Below are 21,335 nucleotides of genomic sequence, written 5' to 3'. Positions count from 1 at the left end.
CAGGTTAATTCTCCCCTCAGATCACTCCTTTGGAGGAGGATTTCAGTGCGTACCGGGAGACTTCAGCTGTGGAATGCAGAATAAATGGGTCCCTCCTTGGTGGCTCCTGCCTCCAGCCAGGACTGCTGCAGTGCCGGCCCTGGCGGGCACAGGTGAGCACATGGGGACTTAAAATGTGACAGACGCTCCTGGGAGATGGGGCAGGGACCACCGAGGTGCACCCCAGCACCCAGGGCAAAGCCACCACAACCCATCACCCTCCCATTCCTGTGGGGCGCAGCTCCCCATGAGCGCTGTGGGAACGTGCCGAGGGAAACGATGCTCTTCCTGGTCTGCAAACATCTTCCTATTCAAATAATAATAATAATTGCAATAATAATAATAATAATTTCTAAGGCAGGTGTGCATGAGGCTGATATTAAACTTAGTGGCTGCCTTTGCTGTTTGGGATCGAGGAGGAGAGACAAGCAGTATAAATTGCACGGCTGCAAAAGGACTTAAAAAACCCCATCTCTCATTTTGATTGATATTAGCTTCACAAATTAAGCTTTAGATTTATCTAAAAATAAATTTGCTTCCGCGCTCCGCATTCTGGATGACAAGTGCTTTTCTCTTCCCTTTGTTGGGTTTGTCATCCCTGGCAGGGCGGGGAGGGGAGGGGTGGGAGGGGGCCAGGACCGAGCACCCCCAGTTCGCTGGCCCCCGGGGTGCCCCCGCCCACCCCAGCTGAGGGTGCAACAGCTCGGGGCTTGGTGGGGCAGGGGGTAAAAGGGCTAAACTCGAATCCTGCAGCCCTGAAGGTGGCAGAGGTGTCCTGTGCTGGGATGTCACTGTGGTGGCCGCAGTGTCCCCATCCCCACCCAGCCACTGCAGGGTGATGGCTCAGGGTGCTGGGGCACAGTGACAGCCACCCTTCCCACATCCCAAATCCTTTTAAAGCACACTCACATGCAGCCCCTCAGCTTTGTGACATCAGGATTTGCACAGGAGGGGGAAAAATTGGTTTATATCTAATTTTACCGGAAAATCCCATGTCTGGTGCTGCAGCCCGGGGCAGCTGCAGTGGTGAGCCCATCTCCAGCACGCCAGATGGCTGAGTCCTCTTCCAGGGCTCCTTCAGCCACACCACATGGCCCAGCCAGGACTGGCCACTGGACCTGTAGCCACCCAGCCAGGTGAAAGCCAAGTTTATCATTTTTACCCAAGAATTGGCCTGGAAGGGGAGCAGCTCAGCTCCTCATTTGATTATGCAGCGGGAGCTGCCACCTCCGCCTCTCCCAAGGAGTGATAATGAAACATATTCATCCCTCACCCTGGGGAAATACTTAAACCACAATATGAGAGATGTATGTAAATCACATTTAAACGGAGACGGTGCCGTTAACGCTGACAGCGACTCATCACATTTGAAGATGAAGTGTCCCCATTGCTGCTAAAGCATTTGCTGAGCGAGCCGGGCTGCCCCCAAGGCCCTGGCCATGGTCTCTGCCACCATGTCACTTTCCCACTTAAATCGCTCCTTCACAGCTGCACAACGTCCAGTTGTTATAGGAAAGCGCACCCCCCGCTGCACGCGGGTATTAGATGAGAAGGAAAGGAGTTACAGAGGGGTGATGGATGGGATGGGGATTCACGGGGATGGGATAGGGTAGGGATGAGATGGGGAGGGGATGGGGAGCACCGGTTTGTTCCCGGTTCCACTCCCCCACCCCGGACACCCAGTTCCCCCGCCCCGGTTCCACTCCCCCACCCCGGATACCCAGTTCCCCCGCCTGCCCGCCGGGTGCAGGTCGGGACCAGCCCGGGCTCCCCGCGCTGCCGCCGCGGCCGGTCCCGCATCGCGCGGTGTGTGGTGCCCTCCAGTGGAGCGGCGGCCGCGCAGCCCCGGCCCCGCACCGCAACCGTGAGCTGCATCTGCACATCCCATCCGTGCGCTCCACCTGCACATCCCATCCGTGCACTCCACCTGCACATCCCATCCGTGCGCTGCACCTGCACACCAAGGCCCTGCAAATCCGTGTACAGCACCTGAGCTCAGTGTGATGGGTGGCCACTCACTGCCCATGGCTCGGCACAGCACAGGCTGCAGTTGGCTCCTCCATCCCTCCCCAGGACGTGCCGGCAGCGCGGCTCTCCCAGCTGGAATCAGTCAATGCCAGGAGGAGGCAGCGCTGGCAGGTCAGTCTTTATTACTAAATAAATAGTCATATAAATCCTGTGCAAAAAACTGTGGCAAAACCATTGGCCTTGGTGGGCGGTGGGGGCCGTGCTTCCCACACCCAGCCCGCGTCCGAGGCTGCCGGCATGGCACAGCCAATGGCGCCAGCGTGGTGAAGGGAAGCGGTGGCACTGGAGTTCATCGGTGAGAGCCGAGACCTCCAGCATGGCCAGGGAAGGGCCAGAACCCCCCATCCAGGCTGGACACCCACTGGGACAGCAGCTGCTTGAGGGACGGAGGCTGCACGAATCCCTGAGGAGCAGACAAGCACCATCCAGCCCAGTTGCAATTCCGGAACTGCTCCGGTGGCCCAGGCAGAGTCCATGAGCTGCCAGCACCACTGTGCTAGAGCAGGGAGCTCGGGGCCTGGCCGTGCCGCCGCTCCCGCGGCTCCGCCGTGCCCATGGTCCCCAGCGGCACCACCACCTCCTCCGGCTGGCAGCTCTTGTTGAGCTCCACCACGCGCGGCACCACGGTCGACCAGCGATCTGTGGGGAGGGTGGGAATTGGCAGAGCCAGGAGCCTGTGGCTGCTCCCTGGTCAGCCCCCAAATCTGCTCTCAAGGCTCATCAGAGGCTGCAAGCAGCATCCCAAGGGATGCTCCCAGCCCACGGCACCACATTCACCTCCCCACAGATCCTGAGGGATGTTCCCAGCCCACAACATGGCGCTCACCTCTCCGTAGCCGGCCCATGGTGTGGGAGAAGCCGTAGTACTGGTATGTGTCATTCTTGCCCGGATCCTCACTGATGATGCCCAGATTCTGGTTCCAGTGAGACCAGTTCACCTCGTCCACCCTGCGGGGAAGGTCAGATCCAGAGGGGCTGCAGAGAGCGCCTGGGAGCCAGGGCAGCAGCTCTGGCATCCACCAGCAATTCCACCTGCCTCCAGATGAGAACAAAGGACCCTACAAAGGAGTGCATTGTGCTGGCTCCCCAAAACACTGCTGGCCATGGTGGGAGAGGCTTGGCTGCTCCCCAGCCCCCGAGGGCACCTGCCTTTACCTGAAGCACCAGCGGCGGTCTGGCGTCCCATCCGTGCCCTTCCCCACGGTGACCATCTCCCCTGAGCGGAAGGCTTTCCGCAGGAACACTGGGAAGGAGCGCTCGATGTCCAGGATGGTGGTGGCCCACTGCCAGGGACACCAGGGACTGCTTGAGGATGGAGGCATGGAGGTGCCTTGCCCATGGAGCTTGGGGTGCTGCAGTGTTGCAGCCCCCTGGGCACAGGCAGCCCCTGGACTCCCTCCCCAGCAGCCCCTGGGGTGGTACCTGCAGCTTCCATATGTGCTTGCTCTCCTTGGAGACTTGGCCCACGGTCTCGCCCATGAGGGCGATGAGCATGTTGAGGAGGAGCACGAAGGTGAGGATGATGTAGGTGACGAGGAGGATGATGAAGACACCGGGGTACTTGGCACTCTCAAGCATCTCCAGGTCACCCATGCCGATGGTGAGCTTGAAGAGGTCCAGCAGGAAGGTGCTGAAGGTCTGGCTGTCCCGGCAGGATGGGTAGGTGGGCACTGTGCAGTTGGACTTCTCACTGCAGGACTCGCTGCTGGGACACGGGTTCAGGAGGGACACCAAGGCTGGGGGGGAGAAGGGACAGAGAAGGTGAGTCCATGGGGGCAGCAGCAAGTATGGGATCCACAATGGGCCCCAACGTGGCTCTGTGCCTGCTGAGACCGTCTCCACCATGGGAGGAGGTAAAGGCTGGGTCTGCAGGTGGGTGGGATGAAGCAGGGGGTCTGCAGCCCCCTGCCCAGCTGTGCTATAGGGCTTGTTCTTCCCCCAGGTCCCTGCTCCCAGTCAGGCCCTACCTGATGCGTAGCCGATCATGAAGAGTAAGTAGACCAGAAGGAAGCGGAACAGGTCTTTGAAGAGGATCTGCAAGTGATGGAGAGCAGGGTGAGGTGTGCTGGACTGTGGCACCATCATTGAACTGTGTTGCCAGGAAGGCCAGGCTGGGAGCAGGGCAGTGCTGAGCCACAGGAACCCTACAGAAAGCCTGGAGGATCCTCTTTGGGCAGCACATCTATGGGAGGAGCAGCCCTGCTGAGGAAGGAGAAGACCCCTGATCCCACCAGACCTTCTGGATCATGATGCTGTAGGTCCCTGTCAGCTTGAGCCCACGGGTGAAGTACAGGGCGTTCATCCAGCCCAGGACCAGCGCAAAGACCATGACAGCCAGGTACGCCTCGATGCCACCCAGGTACAGCCCCGCCGTGACAATCACCAGCACCGAGTAGATGAAGCTGGAGGAGAGTCGGGGTCAGACCCTGCACCCAGAAGCCCTGGGGTGTGGTAGCTCGTGGTGGTCCCAGGGGTTCCCTACATACTAGAGCAGCTGGAAGGAGCCATCTATGAAGAAGGAGTTCACACCTGGGCACTTCTTCATGAACAGGTCTTTGATCTGCAGGAGAGAGGGACAGGTTGGAGGGGCCAGGGGGAGCGAGTCCTGTGTGGCAGGGTCCCCGTGTCCAGGGCCACCACAGCAGGGGCAGATGCCTCAGGACACAAGCCTGTCCCCCCTGGAGACCCCGAGGGCTCAGTGGCCCCACAGGAGGACCCCCTGCCTCACCACACTGACGTTTGTGCAGAAGAAGAGGATTCCAGTGAGGAGGGTGATGATCTCCCCGGCCAGGCGCAGGTAGTCGGCAGTGGTGGTGTATGGGTAGGGGGGCTATGGGGAGAGGACAGAGCTGAGCTGCTGCCCCATTCCCAGCAGACCCCCCTGCCAGGCAGTGCTGGCCCATGGGGCTGTGCCACGGCACCCTGGGACTCACAGGGCCTTCCATGGGGCGGTAGTAGGCGACGAGGGTGAAGATGATCATGGCACTGAGGTAGGAGACCACGCTGATGTAGAAGGAGACAGCCCCAAACTTGCGCCACTTGTCGCGCAGCAGCTCATTGATGGGCTCCACAGCCAACATCTCGTGGCGGTTCTGGTGGGAAGTGGGTGCTGTCAGAGGGTATCTGCTCCCCCAGTGTCCCCCAGACCCCTCCCAGTCCCCCCAGTCCCTGCACACCTCAATCTTGCTGTTATAGACAAGGATCTCCAGCACAGACACCTCCTCCCCACAGGTGTCCAGCGAGGAGAGGTCATAGAGGGAGGAGTAGACGGGGCCGTACGCCCAGTCCTTGAACTTCCGTGAGAGGTGCCGGGCGTCCTCGTCCGTGATCTCCCGCCGGATGATGTGCTGGAAGATCTGTCAGTGGGAGAGGACTGCTCACACACAGCCCTGGCCCTGACCCGCTTGGGGTACCCTGCTTTCCTCCCACCCCATCCCAGGCACATCACCCAATCCACCCCTTGCACCAGGGTGCACCCCTGGCCCAGGGTGCTCCCAGGGTGCTCCTGAGGGGCTCCCAAGGTGCTGCAGGGGTGCAGGGACACTGCCACAGTGGGAAGTTCCCCAGGATGCTGCAGCTTTTGTATTTTTAATGACCCCCCTGCCCACCCCATCAGAGGCTGAGGACAGGCCACGGGAGAGGATGGACTGTACCGAGGGCCTGGGGTTAATTAAGGAAAGGCTGGAATGCAGTGGGGCATTAATTAGCTGTGCTAATAGGCTGTGCATCCAGGTTTCCACCAGCATCTGCAAAGAAGCTGTGCTGCCAGCAGGGACATCCCCCAAGTGCGACAGGGCTCAGCCCGTGCCTTGGGGATGGCAAGAGATGTCTCCCCACGTTGGGGGTCACCGTACCCCGATCTTGCCGGTCTTGGCCGCCATCATGAGCGGGGACAGGCCGTCGTTGTTGAGCAGCGCCTCCAGATTGGTGTCGGGAAAGAGCTTGGCGCACTTGACGAGGAGCAGGTCGTACATCTTGGTGACGAACTTGGTGTTCTCGCGGGTGTTGTCGGCGATGGCCACCAGGGCGTGCAGCACCGTGTTGCCGCGGGAGTCCTGGCGCCGCAGGTCCGCCTGCTTGTGTCCGTTCTCCGTCAGGTAGTGCACGATGTGGGGCTGGTTGGTGCAGGCGGCCAGAGAGAGGGGCAGCTCGCCTGCAGGGACATCGGGGCTCCCGTCAGCCCTGCCCCGCTGCGGGGGCATCCTGAGGCACAGCAGTGACCCCTGGGCTCCCTCCCTGCTCACCGAAGTAGAAGTATCCGCCCTCGTCCTTAGGCTGGAAGAAGCGGCCGCGGGCCTGGGCGTGGACGTCCGCTCCCTTCTCCACCAGTAGCTCCACGTAGTGCTTGCAGCGGCGCTCGATGGCGATGTGCAGGGCTGTCTGACCTGTGACACCAGTGACTCTCAGCTGCCACCTTGCCCCATAAGTTTCCCCGGGTCCCCAGCCTTCCCAGAGTATCTGCTGCTCCAGTCCCAAATCCCCCTGGAGCCCCCCAGTCTCCCCAAGGTCCCCACTGCCCCAGTCCCCAACCTCCCCAGCATCCTCCATCCCCCCAGGGTCCCTGCTGTGCTGCTCCCCGAATCACTGCAGTGTCCCCCATGCCCAGGCAGGGCCAGCAGTGGCCCCACGTTCCTCCACCTCGGTAATAGACGTCCCTGAAGGGCGAGTTGATGAACTCCCTCATGTTGCCCGTCTTCTCGGCGATGTCGAGGAGGAGGGGGATGGTGTCGTTCTTGCCCCCGCTCAGGTTGAGCAGCGCCTTGGGCAGGCAGGTCTTCCCCGTGGAGGGCTCTGCAATAGGAGGGTGCTGAGGAGGATTCGGGATCAGCCCCCCCTGGCCATGGGGGTGCCCAGTCCCACACCCCTGCACTCCCTGGCCAAATCCCTGGCTTCTCCCAGGCTCTGCACGTCACAGCTTCCCGTGTCCGGGCTGTGCATCACCATCCCCGCAGGAATACAGGGATCACCACTGGCATGGCACAGCCCCGGCACCACGCCCTGTCCCAGGGCAGGGAACCCCCCAGCCCTCACCTCGGAACTCCTCATCTGTGAGGCGCTTCTTGTGGGTGAGGAGGAAGGAGAGAAGCCCGTCCAGGCCGGCCGGGGACCCCCGGGAAACGATGTCGAAGAGAATGGGTCTGTTGAAGACTTTAAGGACGGGGGGCGGGTTGGGAGCCGGTCCCTTTGCCGGCGCCTGCTTCCTGCGGGAGAAACCCCAGCGCTGGGAACCGGAGTCGCTGCCTCGGCTTCCCACCAGTGCAATGAGCTTGAGGGTGCTCAGCCGCTGGGCACGGGAGACACACCGGGGACACCCCCTGGCTGGGGTCACCCACGGGGCCGGGACAGCCTCCCCACCCACAGCAGTCCAGTGCTCCCAGCATCGCCCACGGGGGTGGTGGGCGCCTCGCCGGCTCCCACCGGTGCTGCAGCGCTTTGGGCCCCCAGCTGCGCCCCCAGCAGGAACGGGCCGCGGGTTTGGTCACACTCCAGCACCACGGGCGAAGCTAAACCGGTCGGAGCAGTTGGCAGCAGCGGGACGGACTGGGGACAACCGGTCAGCTCCGGGCACCGGGAATGGGGGCAGGACGGACGGTGGCTGCCCCAGAGAGGCATCCCCAGGCTGAGGGCTCACGGGGCGTCCCGGCCACTTCCACCCACCTCCACGGGAGGACACCCCGCTGTCCCTGCTGGCTGCATCCCTGGGTGGGGACTCTGGCGGGGGGCCACGGTGGCCGCCCCAGGTGCCCGGCACAGAGGGGCATTGTGCGTCCGGCTGCGGGCTGCCCCCCCCCCTCCCCCCCGCTCCGGTTTCCTGGCGCAGGCAGGGCGGAGGCCCTCCTGAAAAGCCCTTTCATGCCAGAGCCAGACGGCCGCACCGGCCAGGGGAGCGGCCGAGCGCACAGAGCCTCTTTCATGGCGCCGGTAAAGGGGAAGGGGGGCGCGTTCCCGCACTCCCGCACTCCCGCGCTCCCGGCCCCCGGCCCGGTGGTGAGGCTGCAGACCCTCACCACGACATGGCGCGGCATGGCACAGCTCAGCGCTGCCACTGGGACTCACTGGGAGCTGCTCCCTGTTCGTGGCATCCCTGCCCAAAGCACCCCGAAGTGCCACTCGAAGGGCTATCCCCGTCCCCAGCTGCTGAGCATCCCCGTACCCACGTGGGTGCCCCGACCCCAGCACCCCCCGCCGCACCGGGGGTCCCGTACTCACTCCGCGACCCTCCTGCGCCAGCGCTTGTTCTCGCTGGGGTGGTGGCGGTAGGTACCGTAGTCGAAGAGGGAGTCCATGGGGGCTTTCTTGGGCGCGGGGACCACGGGGGACTCGTAGATGGTGGCCTCCAGCAGCTCCATGGGCTTCGGGGCGCCTTTCCGAAAGGCCCCGTGGAATTTCATGCGGAGGTTTTGCTTTCCATCCCCGGCGCCGGGAGGTCCCCGCGCTGCCTCGGCGGGGGTCGGGGTGTCCTCGCTCTCGAACAAGTTGGCCAGCGAGGAGAGCGGGAAGGAGTCGTTCTGGAGGGAGCCGTCCTCCCCCGTGCCCTCCCCGCCATCGCCCACAACAACGCGCGGGGGGTCCTCGGGGTCTGCCATGGTCCCCGAACCGCGGGACGGGCACGAGTGACCTGCCTGGATGGCTGTGACCCCCGGCTCCTTCAAGAGAGTAGGAGACCTGGCAACGGAAAACCAAGTGTCAGCCCCAAAAGACTGTCCCCATCCTCTCCCCGGGGCACGGAGCCCCGCGGCGGGACAGGTCCCACACCCACCCTGGCAGCCGCTGGGGCCGGCAGGACTCCCTGTGACTCAGTGTCCCGGCTGGTCCTCTCTGTCCCTGCTCTGCTCGGCACCCACCTACCCGGTTGCGGGGACCCCTCGCGTCTGTAGGGGCCCCTTCGGCCGCGGCGCTGCCGCGCTGGGCGAGGGCGAGCCCGGCCCCGCTGCGGTCAGCCGGGGTGCAGCCCAGGACAGGGCACAGAGCAGACCCTGTGCACTTCGATCTGCCGCCCAAGGAAAGAAAACATTCCTTGGGATACTCCCCACGTCAAGGGAAGTATCCAGGGAAGCGCCCAGACGCAGCGGGAGCTGCCACCGCAGCAGGGCTGGGAACGGGGCCAGGGCTGCTCGCGATGCTCCACAGCTCCCGCAGCCCTGGGGGGCTCGGTGGGACCCGGCTCTGGGCACTGGGAGGGGACAGGCGCGGCACGGGGGGGCTGCAGCCCGCGGGAGGGCCGGGACAGCGGTTGGGAGAAGAAATTACGGGTTTAGTTTGCCCAGAGGGACGTGGGGCTGAAGGAGAGCGGCACTACCAGCGCGGCCAGCAAAGTTCTGTGCTGTGCCACCGGCACGGTCGTGTCCTGCCCGCACATCCCTGCCCGCACGGACAGGTGACCTACCCCAGCGCTCCCCCAGCCCCGCTTTTCACCAAAACCCACCGGCAAATCCCGGCAGCGTTAGGGCTCCGCACAGCTCCTGCCTTCGGCGAACTCAGCCCTCCCCGCGGGTCCCGGGACGGAAAAAGTAGCGGGAAACGTGTCATTTAGTGCTGGGCTGCAGCTCTGTGCAACAACCCACAGGGACAGGCTGGGCCCTGCTAGGAGGGCAGCGCAGGCGGGGACGGGCTTGAATTCGGCAGCGGGTCCCACAGCCGCCCCGACAGCCCCGCGCTGCTCCCGTGGGCACGGGGGATGAGGGTGGCAAACGACCCCAAAACCCCGCAGCAACGGGGAGGGAGCTCAGACAGCGGCCCCTTCTTCCCACCGCCCTGGGGGACACTCAGCAGGGACAGTGCAGCCCTGGGGGACACCAAGCTGAGACGATACAGCCCTAGGGGGGGCCACGGGGTAAACCACAGTCACAAGGTTTCTCCTCTTCGCTGGCTTTCCTGCCATCCCCAACTCTACAAGAAATTCCACAAGCACCTGCCAAAGTCCGCAGGTCTCACATTCCGACCCCACGCAAGCGGGGAGCCCTCGCATGGCCGGTTTGACCTTGGACAACGGAGAAGAGGGAATTGCCTGCGGTCTGGGAATGGGGACGGAGCACCCGAGCCCTCCGGGCTGTGCTGCGACCCGGGAAAGCACAGCTTTAGGGAAAACCCACACACGGCCGGACTGTCACACCTGCTGTCACCGGCCGGGGTTGGAAGGTTGTGTGGGAAAAGAACGGCTCGGTGCCGGCACCGCCAGCCCAGGCACTCCCCTGGGCACGGCCGCTGCCAGGAAAGGTGCTGTCAGAGGGGTTTGATTTGGCCCGTTAGTTATTTGGGCTTGGAGTTTTCAGACTTCCTCACCTCATGGAATAACTGAGTCAATGTGCAGCTCTTGTATCCAACACAAACCCCACCTGTGCTCCAACCTCTCCCCAGCTACCCACCAAGGTACCTCCCAGCCGGACCAGTATCCCCGGTGAATCCCCACTCCAGTCCACCACGGGGGCACGGACACTGTCGCCGACACCGGGATGTGAACGGACGTGCCCTGGGCGGGCGGCAGGGATGGTGTCCCATGAGATTAAAGTGTCACTCAAACTGAAACCGGAAGGTCTCTGGTGGGAGTGAATCACTGAAACCACAGGGGGGTCATGCTGGAAACGCTTATCCGGAGTGATCCAGACATTTCCTAAAGTCATCCACACCACTGGGGCCGTGCTCACCTGGGTGAGAGCCGGGAGCTCGGCGTGGGCAGCACGGGGGGTTTGGAGCCAGTGGGAACCCCCTCCTCAAAGCTTCCCCTGGGAACGCACCCGGCACCCCACCCTCGGAGCGTGAGCCCCCAAATTGCCTGGACACATCAGGACTCCGCGGGGCCAGGGGGCCCTGCCCAGCTCAGCCCACGACCCCCGCCTCACCTGGCGGTTCCATCCTGCCCTGGTCTCCGTGGCTGCCCCACAGGCTGCATCCTGCCCTGTGTCCCCCCCCGGGAGGCTTCATCCTGCCCTGGTCCCCGCGTCCCGGCCCGTCCCACCCCCGGCCGTGCTCCCCCTCTGCCCGCTCCCCCCGGTCCGTACCGCGAAGGTCCCGCGGAGGGTCCCGTCGGCTCCGGCGCCGCCGAGTCTCCGCGGGGCCGGTCCCGGAGAGCGGCCCCTCCCCGGCCCGGCCCCGGCTACAGCGGCGGAGGCGGCACCGGGACCCGCCCGCGGGATCGGCCCCCGCCCGCCCCCCCCGCCCCTGCGGCACCGGGCACTGGCTCGGCCCGGAACGGTCCCCCGGGAACACCCTCTACAAAACAGCCTCTGGGAACAACCCCTCAGAACACTCTCCCTTAAATAAATTCCCCTGGAACAAACTCCCTGAAACAAGGAACAGCTCCAAAACATCCTCCCCAAAACAGCTCCCTCAAGAACAGCCCCAAGTCACCCTCCCCAAAACACCCTCGCTGACACAGTCTGCCCAGAACAGCCCCAAAACACCTTTCCAAAGCAGTGCCCCCCGGAACAGCTACCCCAAACACCCTCCTCAAACACCTTTCCCTAAAACAGCCCCTCCAGGAACAATCCCCTGAAACAGCCCTCTGAAACACCCTCCCCTGAACAGCCCCCCAAAACACCCTCCCTGAAACAGCCCCCAAATTCTCCCACAAACAGCCCTTGCGAGGCACAGGCCCCCAAAAAACCCTTGAACCAAAACAGCTCCCTCCAGAACAGCCCCAAAACACCCTTCGCAAAACAGCCCCCCCCCCCAAGAACAGCCCCAAAGCACTCTCCCAAAACAAATTCCCCGGGGACAGCCCCAAATGAGCCTCCCAAGCCGTGGTACTGTCAGTTTTTATTAAGTGCTGCTCCCGCCCCGTGCAGGGGATCGGCAGCACAGAAGGTGAGGGGGCTCGTAAGGCACCGCAAACACCACCGGCACAGACCCGGCTGCCGCATCCCGGCGGAGGGACTCGGTCCCACGCCGGCACCAGAGAAATCAGGGTCACCCGGGAAGTCATTGGCTCCTCTGCTCTGGGCATCATTCCGGATGATCCGGTGCCAATCGGCACAAGGTGCTGTCGGTGTGTGGCGGGATCCGGGCGCAGTCCCAGTGCCAGACAGGTCCAAGGTCGCATCAGCAGGACTCTGCCATCACCACACTTCATTCCCTGCCCCACCGGAGACAGGAATCCGGGAGCTGGGACTAGAAACATTTGGTTTTCCTCTTGGGAAATCCTACAGTGACACCCGCAATTGTTTTATTGCCGTGTTCTTAATAGAAAATTAATGATTATTATTTTTTGGTTAGAAAACAGGTTATCCACTGCAGATCCAGACAGGAATTGAAGTCACAGGAGAGCTGGGAGCTGCCCCGGCTGCCTCAGTGATGAAGACACAGGTAACACCCATCACACCTTATTTAATCCATGCCAGTCTCGTGCCAGCTTTAGGCTTTGTAGCTCAGCTCGGCATTCATCTTCGTGTACATCTCATAAATTGCATCCAGGATTGGGGTGACCCTCGTGAGAAATTGATGGATTTTTTCTATGCTTTCCTCCTCCTTTACTTCTCTACCCTTCTCCAAGGCCTTCAGCAGATCGGATTTGTAGGGAAGAGCGTAGACTGAGCCCTATAAAACAGGGAGAAGGCATTAGACTCCCACACACCCAACGGAGACCATGGGTTGGGTTGTGCTGCGGGGTCTCTGGACGCTCATCAGCACGTGGGAACGATCCCAGGGACGGCATTTGGATGACTGGAGAGGGGGGAGCGCTCACCGTGAAGAGCTTCTGCAGCATCCAGCCATGGTATTTCTTCAGTGCGATCTCATAAGCCTTCATGGCGTTCACTCGGATGAGGTTGGGATGCTCCTCATCCCGCTCGCCATCGGAGATGCTCTGAAGCAACACCAGCATGAATTTCAGGCCCCTGGGGGAAGAGCAGAGATGTTGGGGTGAGGAAAGGGGGTGCTGCTTCCCAGCTTCCAGCCCTGCGTGTCCAAGCACCCCAAAAATCCCACAGTCTCAGCAGTGCATTCCCCTTGTAGGGCTGGTGCCTGTCTCTGTGGGTGCCTCCAGGGAAGAGAGAGAAGGGCAGGATTGAGCCCCCCCAGGAAGGACAGGGACAGGATGGTCCCTGGTGAAGCACATGGGGACCTGTGTAGGATGGAACCCTGTGGGGTAGCACATGGGTATTGGAGGAGGATGGAGCCCCTGGGGGAGACATAGGGAGCAGGGCAGGATGGAGCCCCCAGGTGAGGCTGGGCCCAAGGGCTGAGCTGGACAGGGCCAAGTGCAGCCCCATGGGGTCCCCTGGCACTGCAGGGTCCTGGCCTGTCCAGACAATCTGAGGGCTCATACTCTGAGGTTGAGTTTCCACGTGCATTCCCAGGGGAGCTTTGAGGAGGCAGTTCCCAACAGCTCTGTTCTCCAAAATGGCCAGACCCAGCCCAAGGCAGCAGCCCAGCCTACACAGCCTCCAGCCAGCATTCACCAGCTCCCCACGTGCTGGGACAGTTCCCGATGCCGTGAGTCACCTTTTCAACCACATCAGCGCCAGCGTCGCGCCTATCTTGGGCCAGGCTGAGCCGTGTAGCTCCTTCTCCACCTCCAGGATGTTCTGCAGCGTTTTGAACTTGGCAGGGTTGGAGTCATAAACAGCCCGGATTTTCTGAGGGCAGAGAAGGGGGTTGGCTCCCGGGAGCTGCCGGGCAGGGCGGCACCGGAGTGCGGAAACACGATGGCTGCTCACAGGGCTCTGGGCAGGAGCCCCGGGAGTAAACACGACACCGAATGAGCCACTGCTGAGCCCAGAAGGCTCCGTGGGAAGAAGAGCCCTTTGAAACACCTCTAGGTCCTGTCTCTCCAATCCCACAGCATTCCTGCCCAGGGGTTCTCCCTAAGCCCTCCTGAGCCCCTTCCTACCTTGATATTTCCAGTCAGGTCTGCTTTGACCGGCGAGTAGACGATGGGAGTCCCCAGGCAATCTGTAAAAATGTGGAAGGAGGACGCTTACACACTGGTGACACAAGAGACACACCAAGTCCCCTTAACCAACAGGTTTTACCTTAAGAACAGCCTGGATGCTGAGACACGAGCCAGCGGGACTGGGACAGGATCTTTGGGTTGCTGGCCTTTTGGACAGCCCTGCCACCCACTGCGGCCAAAGCAGCGACCTCCAACCCCCCCCCCGGCTCCGGGACACAGCCCTGGCAGAACGTCCTGGAACAGCCTGACAGGCTCCGGACACTGCCCGTCCCCAGCCCGGCAGCCCCATGTCCTGCCCTTCCGGGGCTGCCATGGAGCCGCCACACAATAGCCGACATTGTGGAGGGCAGCGGACACGCCGGGCCACGAGGGTGGCCACGCCGACACCCACTCAGGTCCGGACACGGGTGGGATCCATGGCTGGCATGGGAGAGCCCCTGCCCCGGGCGGTGCCTCTGGATGGGGTGTTCCAGGACGCTCCCCAACGGCGCTGCTCGGCGGGTTTGACGGGACTGTGATGCAACCTCGGCCCAGGCACAGCAGCCAAGTCGGGGGTGAGCCCCTTGGGGGGGCTGTGAACCAGGTAGTGGGGTCACGACCCAGGATTGTGGAGGGGGCACCGCGGAGCAGCTGAGCTCGCAGCAGGCCTATCCCAGCCCGTACCTCCCACCCCCGGCCAGCCCGGTCTCACCGAAGAACGGCGGCAGGTGCGCCACGGCCTCCAGGAAGGGCAAGGTCTCGATCTGCTTGTCAGCCGGCAGCGGCTTGAACTCATGTTCCAGCAGAAGCGCCATGATCCGCCCTCTGAGCTTCCCCCTCACCACTCCCCGGCTGAGGGGGATCTGAAGCTAACGGGGGCCGACCCGGCAGCGCGCCCACACCACGCTCCGCCCCCCTCCGCTGCGGCCAATGGCCGTGCATCGCCCATACGAGTGGTGCCCGGCCATTGGCCGCAGCGGAGGGGGGCGGGACCTGCGGCGCGACGAGGAGGCCACGCCCCTAGAGCCCTCTCAGAGTCCCCTCAGCCGCGGGGAGAGGGGGAACACACGACCCCGCTCTGCCCTGCCTGCGCTCCGTGTGCCAGGCGGGCCGCCCTGAATTATTTACGGGAGATGAATATTTCATAGGGAGCAGATGGAAAACAAACCTCGACGCGCGGGGGTGGTTAAACACCTCAGTGGAGGGGGTTGGGTGGGAAAATGACACCGAGCGGGGGACACGGAGAGGTGAAGGAGGGAGGCGTGGGAGCGCAGGGAGGCGCAGCCCGTCCGCAGCGCCGGGAGGCGATTTGCTGCCGACAGAGCCCCAAACGCGGTGTTTTTACCGGTTATTCTGGAAAAACAGGTCGTGGGACGATAGCGATCGGCAGTTCGAAGGGAGGGTGCGGATACAAGGCGGGTGCGGGGAGCTGCGGGTCACCGGCGGTGGCACCTGCGGGGGCTGCCGGCTGCTACCGCCGCTGTCCCCGATGCCACACAACCCCCGTGGTGCCTGGAACCCACCCCGGGATGCCCGGAGCTCATCCCGTGGTGCATTGACCCCCTCTCGGGATGCCCGGAGTCCACCCCACGGTGCCCAGCCCGTCCCAGGGTGCCCAGAGCCCCACCCGGGGTGCCCGGAGCCCGTCCCGCGGTGCCCATCCTGTCCCGGGTCACCCAGCCCGGTTGGGCGACGCGCTGGTGCCAAGGCGGGCAGAGACAGAAACCTTTAACCCCTGGAATATTTACAGCGCCATAAACCCCACGGGTCCGGGCGCTCTGCCCCGGCACAGTGGCACCTCCCCGGGCTCGGCTCAGGGGCCGCTTCTGCGCGTCCTGCGAGCGCTCGGGGCGCGGCGGCACCGCCGGGTCGGGTCACCGGGAGAACCCCCTCATGTCCCCGTTCTTCCACCCTCGCCTCCCTCCGTCCCCGCCTCTCTCCATCCCGAGTCCCTCCCTCCGTCCCCGCCTCCCTCCCGTTCCGCGGAGCCCGTCTCGCTGCGTCCCTCGGCGCTGCCCGTAGCGCCAGGCGCGTTGCCGAGGCAGCGGGCGGCGATGTGGCTGCTGAGGGGTCTCAGCCCGGAGCGCCGGGCGGAGCGGCGGGAGCTGGAGGAGCGGAACCGGCAGCAGTGGGAGCGCACCAGCCGCTCCTTCGCCCGCGCCGCCGTGTGCTGCTCCCGGCAGGCGCGCTGGAGCGAGCCCCGCGTTCCCCCGCGCAGGTACGGCCGGGGGGCCGGGCAGGGTCCCGGGGGGACTCCGGCGTCCCCCTGACACCCCGGTGTGCGGCAGCGCGGTGGCGGAGCGGCGGGAGCGGCTGGAGGAGCGGCGGGAGCGGCTGCGGCGGCTGCTGCGCGAGGAGCGGGAGGCGCTGTCGGCGGAGCTGCGGGAGCGGCGGCGGGGCGGGATGCGGAGCGAGGAGCCGCGGGACAGCCGCGAGGAGCGCGGGACGAAGGTGAGGGCGCGGCCCGACCGGGCTCGTCCCGCATCCCGGGGCTTGTCCCGCATCCCTCCCCGTGAAGGGCCGCTCCCGTGTTTTAGCTGTGCCAGCGGGACCTGCTGGGGGTCCTCAGGAGTTCCTCGCTGTTCAGCGCTTGGTGCTCTGAACCCTGGGGGGTTTGGGATGCCGAGCCCTCCCCTATCCTGACCTGACCCAGCTCTCTGTTCCCAGGTTGCTGAGCAGCTGCTGCAAGAGCACTGGAAGGAAAACAGCACAGAGCTCCAGGAGGTGATGTTGCTTTCTATTTAGTCCGTGCTGTCTTGTACTTATTAAACCAGTTTTTAACTTGAAAGTCACTCACATATTGTTGTCACTCATATCACAGCAACTGCCCCAAGCTCTGATCAGTAAAAGGCAAAGTGAAATGGTTTAACTGTGTAAGAAGCCCTTTCAAAGCCAGTATTTTTTAAAAAGTCTGTTCACTCAGAGCAGATTTTCAGCCTCCACAATGTAAGTATCTCAGGTGCTTTTTACAGCAGTCCCTGCCATGCTGTGGTACTTCCTTATTCTTTATTCCACCCACCTGCTGCTCCAGCCCTGGTATCACTGTCACACTGGCATTTCCCATGTGAGACTGACCCTCAGCTTGGGACGTGGTGGGCACTGTGGACACCCAGACGAGCCCACCTCTGCAGAGGCATGTCCTGCTGGGACTTCAGGGCTGTGGCTGGGCCAGATGGTGCTCCAGAGAGTCTGGAAGATCCCGGGGGACAAGGAGAACCTCTGGCACTGATGGCCATGCCATGTCTGTTGTGTCTCCAGGCGGAGTCGCAGCTGCACAAGAAGCACGTGATAGAGGCCTGGGGTGATCAGCTAACAAATAAAAACAAGGTATGGAGGGGCAGCCCTGGTGTTTCTGTCACTGGGAGGACTCTGGTGGAGTGTGACACTTGTGCCTTTTGCCCTGGCTGGCAGACATCTTGTCTTCCCATATGGACTTGGCTCAGAGGTGGGAGGAACAGGAGTTGCTGTTTGTTTGTTTTCTTTCGGTCTTGAATCAAATAACAACCAAGGGCACGGAGCTCATTCCCACAGCAATAGGGAATTCTACAGGAAGGGCACTATTACCAAACCATCCAGCTTGCAGGAGGCTGATTTGTGGATCTGAGCCAGAGGGTGTTTGTTTGCATTAGCCTAACCTGAAATGCTGTGTTTTCTTTTGGCTGGGAAAGGAAGAGGTGACTGAACTCGAAGAGAAGAAACGTTATGAAAACAAGTATGAAATGGCACGAAGGGAAGAGCTGGAAAGGGTGAGACAGGAAGAGAAGCATCAGCTGGAAAAGAAGAATCAAGCAGAGATGTTGCTGCAGCAGATAGAAGAACTGAAATTGCAGGAGGCAGAGGTAATCTTAAGTTTCTCCTCATTTGAGGAGAAACGTCACTTGGAAATACTGCTTCACTTGGAAATACAGCAAGCTGACCTCTTCCCTCTGGGTTTGCACTGGATGAAATGTGGGATGAAGATAGCTGTGGCAGTTTCTGTTGGTAGTGCAGACCTCTGCCTTGAATGCTGCCATATGGCTGAACCCTTGTAGCTTGTTTGCTCCTCTTGAAGGGTTCAGGGAAGTCCCTGGAAGCCTTCAAGGCCAGGTTGGACAGGGCTTGGAGCAACCTGGCATAGTGGGAGGTGTCCCATGACAGGGTTGGAACTGGATGATATTTAAGGTCCCTTCCAACCCAAACCAGTCTGGGATTCTGTGAAGTGCAAGTGCTGTTTTGTGCTGCATCAGATGAGAAAAGGATTTGTAGGAACTTCTAAGTGTGGCAGGTCCAGATCAAAGGCTTTGCCAGCAGGAGCTCCTCAGTGTCTCTGTGCTCTGAGCCATGAATTAAGTGAATGTGGAATACGACTGCAGGGGGATTTTCCATGCCTGCAGAGGAGCAGCATGGGGTACAAACTCTGGTCAAACAGGCTTTCTGGGATGTTGCAGCTCTCTGATGTACTCTGTCTTGGTGGTTATTTTTTCCTTTTTAGACAAAAAAGCTGAAAAAAGAAAAAGAGAATTTATTAAAGCAGCAGTGGGAGCTGGAGAACTTGGAAGAAGAGAGGAAACAAATGGAAGAGCACCGAAGGCAGAAAGAGCTTGGGTATGACACCAAGTGGAGCTTGTTTTGGATAGAATCTGTTCCTGAGTCCACAGCAGTACTTGAGGCTTGAGGAGATATTTCAGCTAGCAGTGGTAGGATGTACATATTTGGATTTTGATGGACTCACCCACAACAGCCAAGGAGCAGATGCACTGGTGCCCTTTCTTCTTTTTGTTTGTTGCAGCAGGTTCCTCTGCTGCCTCTAAGTCATGTTGTTACAGATGTACCTCCTTGAGTGCTGGTGTACAGTAACAAGGGACTTATAGAGTCAGTTTGAATGTTTGATTTTTTTTTTAATTTTGCCATTTTTTTCCCCCTTCAGTCGCTTTTTGAGGCATCAGTGTGGTGCCCAGTTAAAGAGACGAGCGCAGCAGATACAGGAGGAGCTGGTAAGAGATTGATTCATACTTTACTGTGTGGTGAAAAGCCTTGCTCTGTGTGTTTTGTTTGTGTCTGCCTCTGATGCCTCCAGCATAATTAGTCAGGAGGCCCCTTCCAGCTTGTGCACAGGGCTGGGGCACAAAGCTCATGGGGAAGCAGCAGACAGAGCATCTTGCTGAGCACACCCTCGCCACTGTCACCAGTTACACCTGGAGAGGAGCCCTGCACACAGGCTGGAAGCCTGTTGGACAGTTGTTAATCTTGTGGTTTATCTCCAGGAGACGGACAGGCAAATCTTATCAGCCCTCCTCGAGAGAGAAAATGAGAATCATCTCCGGCAGTTGGGGTGTCGGGAGCAGGGGGTGGCGGACGTGGCCTGGATGAAGCGTGTCATCGAGGAACAGCTCCAGTTGGAAAAGGAGAGGGAGGCAGAGCTAGAGACTCTTTTTACGTGAGTCTGCCCACCTTGGAACATCCTCTGAACACTGTGTGTGCTGAATGTTCCTGGTCAGAGGGTCTCAGAGTTACAGGCTGGTGGACACGCCACCTGCCTGGGAACAAACATGAAGAGAAACCCAAATGCTCCTCTAAAGCACGAGGTAGCTCCTCTGTGCCTGCGGAGCACACACAGGGATTTTAACCTCAGAGATAACTCCTCCTCTCTCCTTTAGGGAAGAAGCTAAAAAAGTGTGGGAGATGATGAAACAAGAATGGGAAAGGGAGAAGGTGGCCAGAGATCGCCTGATGAATGAGGTGATGACCCTTCTTGATGAGGTTTCTCCCTTGTCACGAAGAAACTGTTGTTCCAGTTGTAACCCTACACCCTCCAGAGGGTCACAGCCTTCTGTACCCAGGGCAGAATTTTTCTCCTTGTCTGATGTGTTTTCTGGGAACTGCTTAATCACCTTCTCCCTCCATCCTCTGCCTTCACACAGGTCTTTGCAGGCAGACAGCGTCAGATCCAAGAGAAAATCAAGTTAAACAGACGTGCACAGGAAGAGACCCTGAAGTATCGAGAGCAGCTGATCAGAGAACTTGAAGAGGCAAAGGAACTCAGTCGGAGGGAGAAGGAGCAGGAGGAGGAACTGAAGACAGCCCACAGGCAGGAGCTGGAGGCACGGGTAGGCCGAGGTTCCCACAGACACACAGGAATGGTGAAGGTGCCAAATCTCATCCCCAATTTCTCCGTGCCCAGGGGACAGAGCGCCGCTGGCAAGAGGAGGAAGAGCAGTGGAGGGAGGAGGAAAAAGAGGAGAGATGGGCCCGGCAGCGCCACAAGGAGCTCGTGCAGCAGGAGGGCGAGCGCAGGGTACGGTCACCCAGGGGTCACCCTGACAACACAGGGGTTCCCCTGGCACAGGGGTCACCCCAACACACAGGCCACCCTGACACACGAGCCCATCACGGAGGGTGATGGCATTAGGCAACACAATTCTCATTGTGTCTGATCCCCACCTTAGTTGTCACACGGTGCTAGAGCAGATCACTGGGCCGTCCCGTCCTCTAACAGAGCTCTGTAGTTTTCTCTTAGGAATTGCTTTTCTTTTTTGCTGATATTGATACTTTAGTCCCTAATTTTTAAAGAATGTTTGAGGCAGATGCACTGCTAGTGTCTCAGATGTTATTCAGTGCCGACAATAATTTATGGGCTGCATTAAGGCAGTTGGGACAGCACATCTCCACTGCTCGATGTCTTTGGTGTCTGTCCTGCTTTGCCTGGCTCTAAAAACAAAGCTGAATTTGAGTAACCCTACCTAACCCCCCCTACCCAGCAGATTACCTCCTTTGCATGTTGAATAGTGTGTGCGTGGATTGATTTTAAAGCCCATAAACCAGTTCTGGTCTTTGTTCTGACCCTGTTAGGTCTACAGTTACCCAAAGGCACCATGGACCTGAGGAACGAGCACTAAATGCAGCTCCAGACTACAGAAAGAGAACTTTGAAGACTCAAGGAACTCCTGAAACAATGGTGGCTCTGGGACAGGCTATAGTAGATTTGTGAAAATATTTAGCTGTGGCCCAGCTGAACAAGAGCAAATTTCTACTGCCTTCAAGAATGTGGGGGTGTGAGCACCCTCAGAGAACTGGAGTTGTGCTGATATGTTTTAGTAAGAGCTGGACTGTGGCAACACAGCAAATAATGGGGCCCTGTGGATCTCAGCCATGAAAGAATACAAGGAATGGGAGCTGCAAACCAGGATGTGCTCTGTCAGGCTCCCACCTCTGAGAATCAGGATATGCCTGAGTGCCCAGCTGGCTTTTGGGAGATAATTCATTGTGCACTTTGCACATCAGTCAGATAATGTGTGCTGTGGCACCAGTTCTTAATTTGTCCAATTCCTCTCCAGAAGGTGCTGAAGACTTCATTAAATGTTGTTTTTCACTTCTGTAATAAAGAAGGAATGAAACCTGAACAAGGATTTGTTTCTTTTCA

The 21,335-nt window shown here is 60.4% G+C and overlaps 3 protein-coding genes across 3 annotated transcripts; 1 reads left to right on the top strand and 2 right to left on the bottom strand.

Moving 5' to 3' along the window:
- Positions 1-2,498: 2,498 nt before the first annotated feature.
- TRPV4 (transient receptor potential cation channel subfamily V member 4) lies at positions 2,499-8,654 on the bottom strand. Its single transcript, XM_027711254.2, has 15 exons — positions 8,278-8,654; positions 7,099-7,268; positions 6,706-6,858; positions 6,312-6,452; positions 5,922-6,220; positions 5,244-5,423; positions 5,001-5,159; positions 4,805-4,897; positions 4,554-4,627; positions 4,304-4,469; positions 4,035-4,101; positions 3,490-3,803; positions 3,223-3,350; positions 2,894-3,015; positions 2,499-2,706 (listed from the first exon to the last, which is right to left on the bottom strand). Exons 1-15 carry the CDS (start codon positions 8,652-8,654, stop codon positions 2,564-2,566), a joined length of 2,586 nt encoding a protein of 861 aa, XP_027567055.1. The 3' UTR covers positions 2,499-2,563.
- Positions 8,655-11,806: 3,152 nt separating this feature from the next.
- On the bottom strand, positions 11,807-14,803 carry LOC113982767 (glycolipid transfer protein). Its single transcript, XM_027711273.2, has 5 exons — positions 14,649-14,803; positions 13,895-13,956; positions 13,507-13,640; positions 12,749-12,899; positions 11,807-12,600 (listed from the first exon to the last, which is right to left on the bottom strand). The coding sequence occupies exons 1-5, from the start codon at positions 14,749-14,751 to the stop codon at positions 12,418-12,420; spliced, it is 633 nt and encodes a 210-aa protein (XP_027567074.1). The 5' UTR covers positions 14,752-14,803; the 3' UTR covers positions 11,807-12,417.
- A 1,142-nt stretch (positions 14,804-15,945) lies between these two features.
- Positions 15,946-21,315, top strand: LOC113982745 (trichoplein keratin filament binding). Its single transcript, XM_027711237.2, has 12 exons — positions 15,946-16,154; positions 16,225-16,387; positions 16,604-16,660; positions 17,195-17,263; positions 17,605-17,775; positions 18,408-18,520; positions 18,843-18,909; positions 19,180-19,352; positions 19,573-19,654; positions 19,837-20,022; positions 20,097-20,210; positions 20,765-21,315. Exons 1-12 carry the CDS (start codon positions 15,991-15,993, stop codon positions 20,795-20,797), a joined length of 1,392 nt encoding a protein of 463 aa, XP_027567038.1. The 5' UTR covers positions 15,946-15,990; the 3' UTR covers positions 20,798-21,315.
- The last annotated feature ends 20 nt before the right edge of the window (positions 21,316-21,335 follow it).

The sequence above is a fragment of the Pipra filicauda genome, unplaced genomic scaffold (genome assembly GCF_003945595.2).
Source record: "Pipra filicauda isolate LSUMZ 115617 unplaced genomic scaffold, ASM394559v2 scaffold33_size4404698_pilon, whole genome shotgun sequence".
NCBI classification, from domain to species: domain Eukaryota; kingdom Metazoa; phylum Chordata; class Aves; order Passeriformes; family Pipridae; genus Pipra; species Pipra filicauda.
Note: the sequence above shows the minus strand (reverse complement) of the source record. Positions and strands in the feature narration are given on the sequence as shown.

Bases quoted from the DNA above. Each gene is read 5' to 3' on its own strand.
- TRPV4 (XM_027711254.2), bottom strand. From the start codon at position 8,654: ATGGCAGACCCCGAGGACCCCCCGCGCGTTGTTGTGGGCGATGGCGGG. The intron at 6,859-7,098 runs GTGAGGGCTGGG...CTCCTATTGCAG, and splicing joins CACAGATGAGGAGTTCCGAG to AGCCCTCCACGGGGAAGACC. The intron at 2,707-2,893 runs GTGAGCGCCATG...CCCTCCCCACAG, and splicing joins CATGGGCCGGCTACGGAGAG to ATCGCTGGTCGACCGTGGTG.
- LOC113982767 (XM_027711273.2), bottom strand. From the start codon at position 14,751: ATGGCGCTTCTGCTGGAACATGAGTTCAAGCCGCTGCCGGCTGACAAG. The intron at 13,641-13,894 runs GTAGGAAGGGGC...CTCTGCCCTCAG, and splicing joins ACCTGACTGGAAATATCAAG to AAAATCCGGGCTGTTTATGA. The intron at 12,601-12,748 runs GTGAGCGCTCCC...CCTGTTTTATAG, and splicing joins TGCTGCAGAAGCTCTTCACG to GGCTCAGTCTACGCTCTTCC.
- LOC113982745 (XM_027711237.2), top strand. From the start codon at position 15,991: ATGTGGCTGCTGAGGGGTCTCAGCCCGGAGCGCCGGGCGGAGCGGCGG. The intron at 16,661-17,194 runs GTGATGTTGCTT...TTGTGTCTCCAG, and splicing joins ACAGCACAGAGCTCCAGGAG to GCGGAGTCGCAGCTGCACAA. The intron at 17,264-17,604 runs GTATGGAGGGGC...TGGCTGGGAAAG, and splicing joins AGCTAACAAATAAAAACAAG to GAAGAGGTGACTGAACTCGA.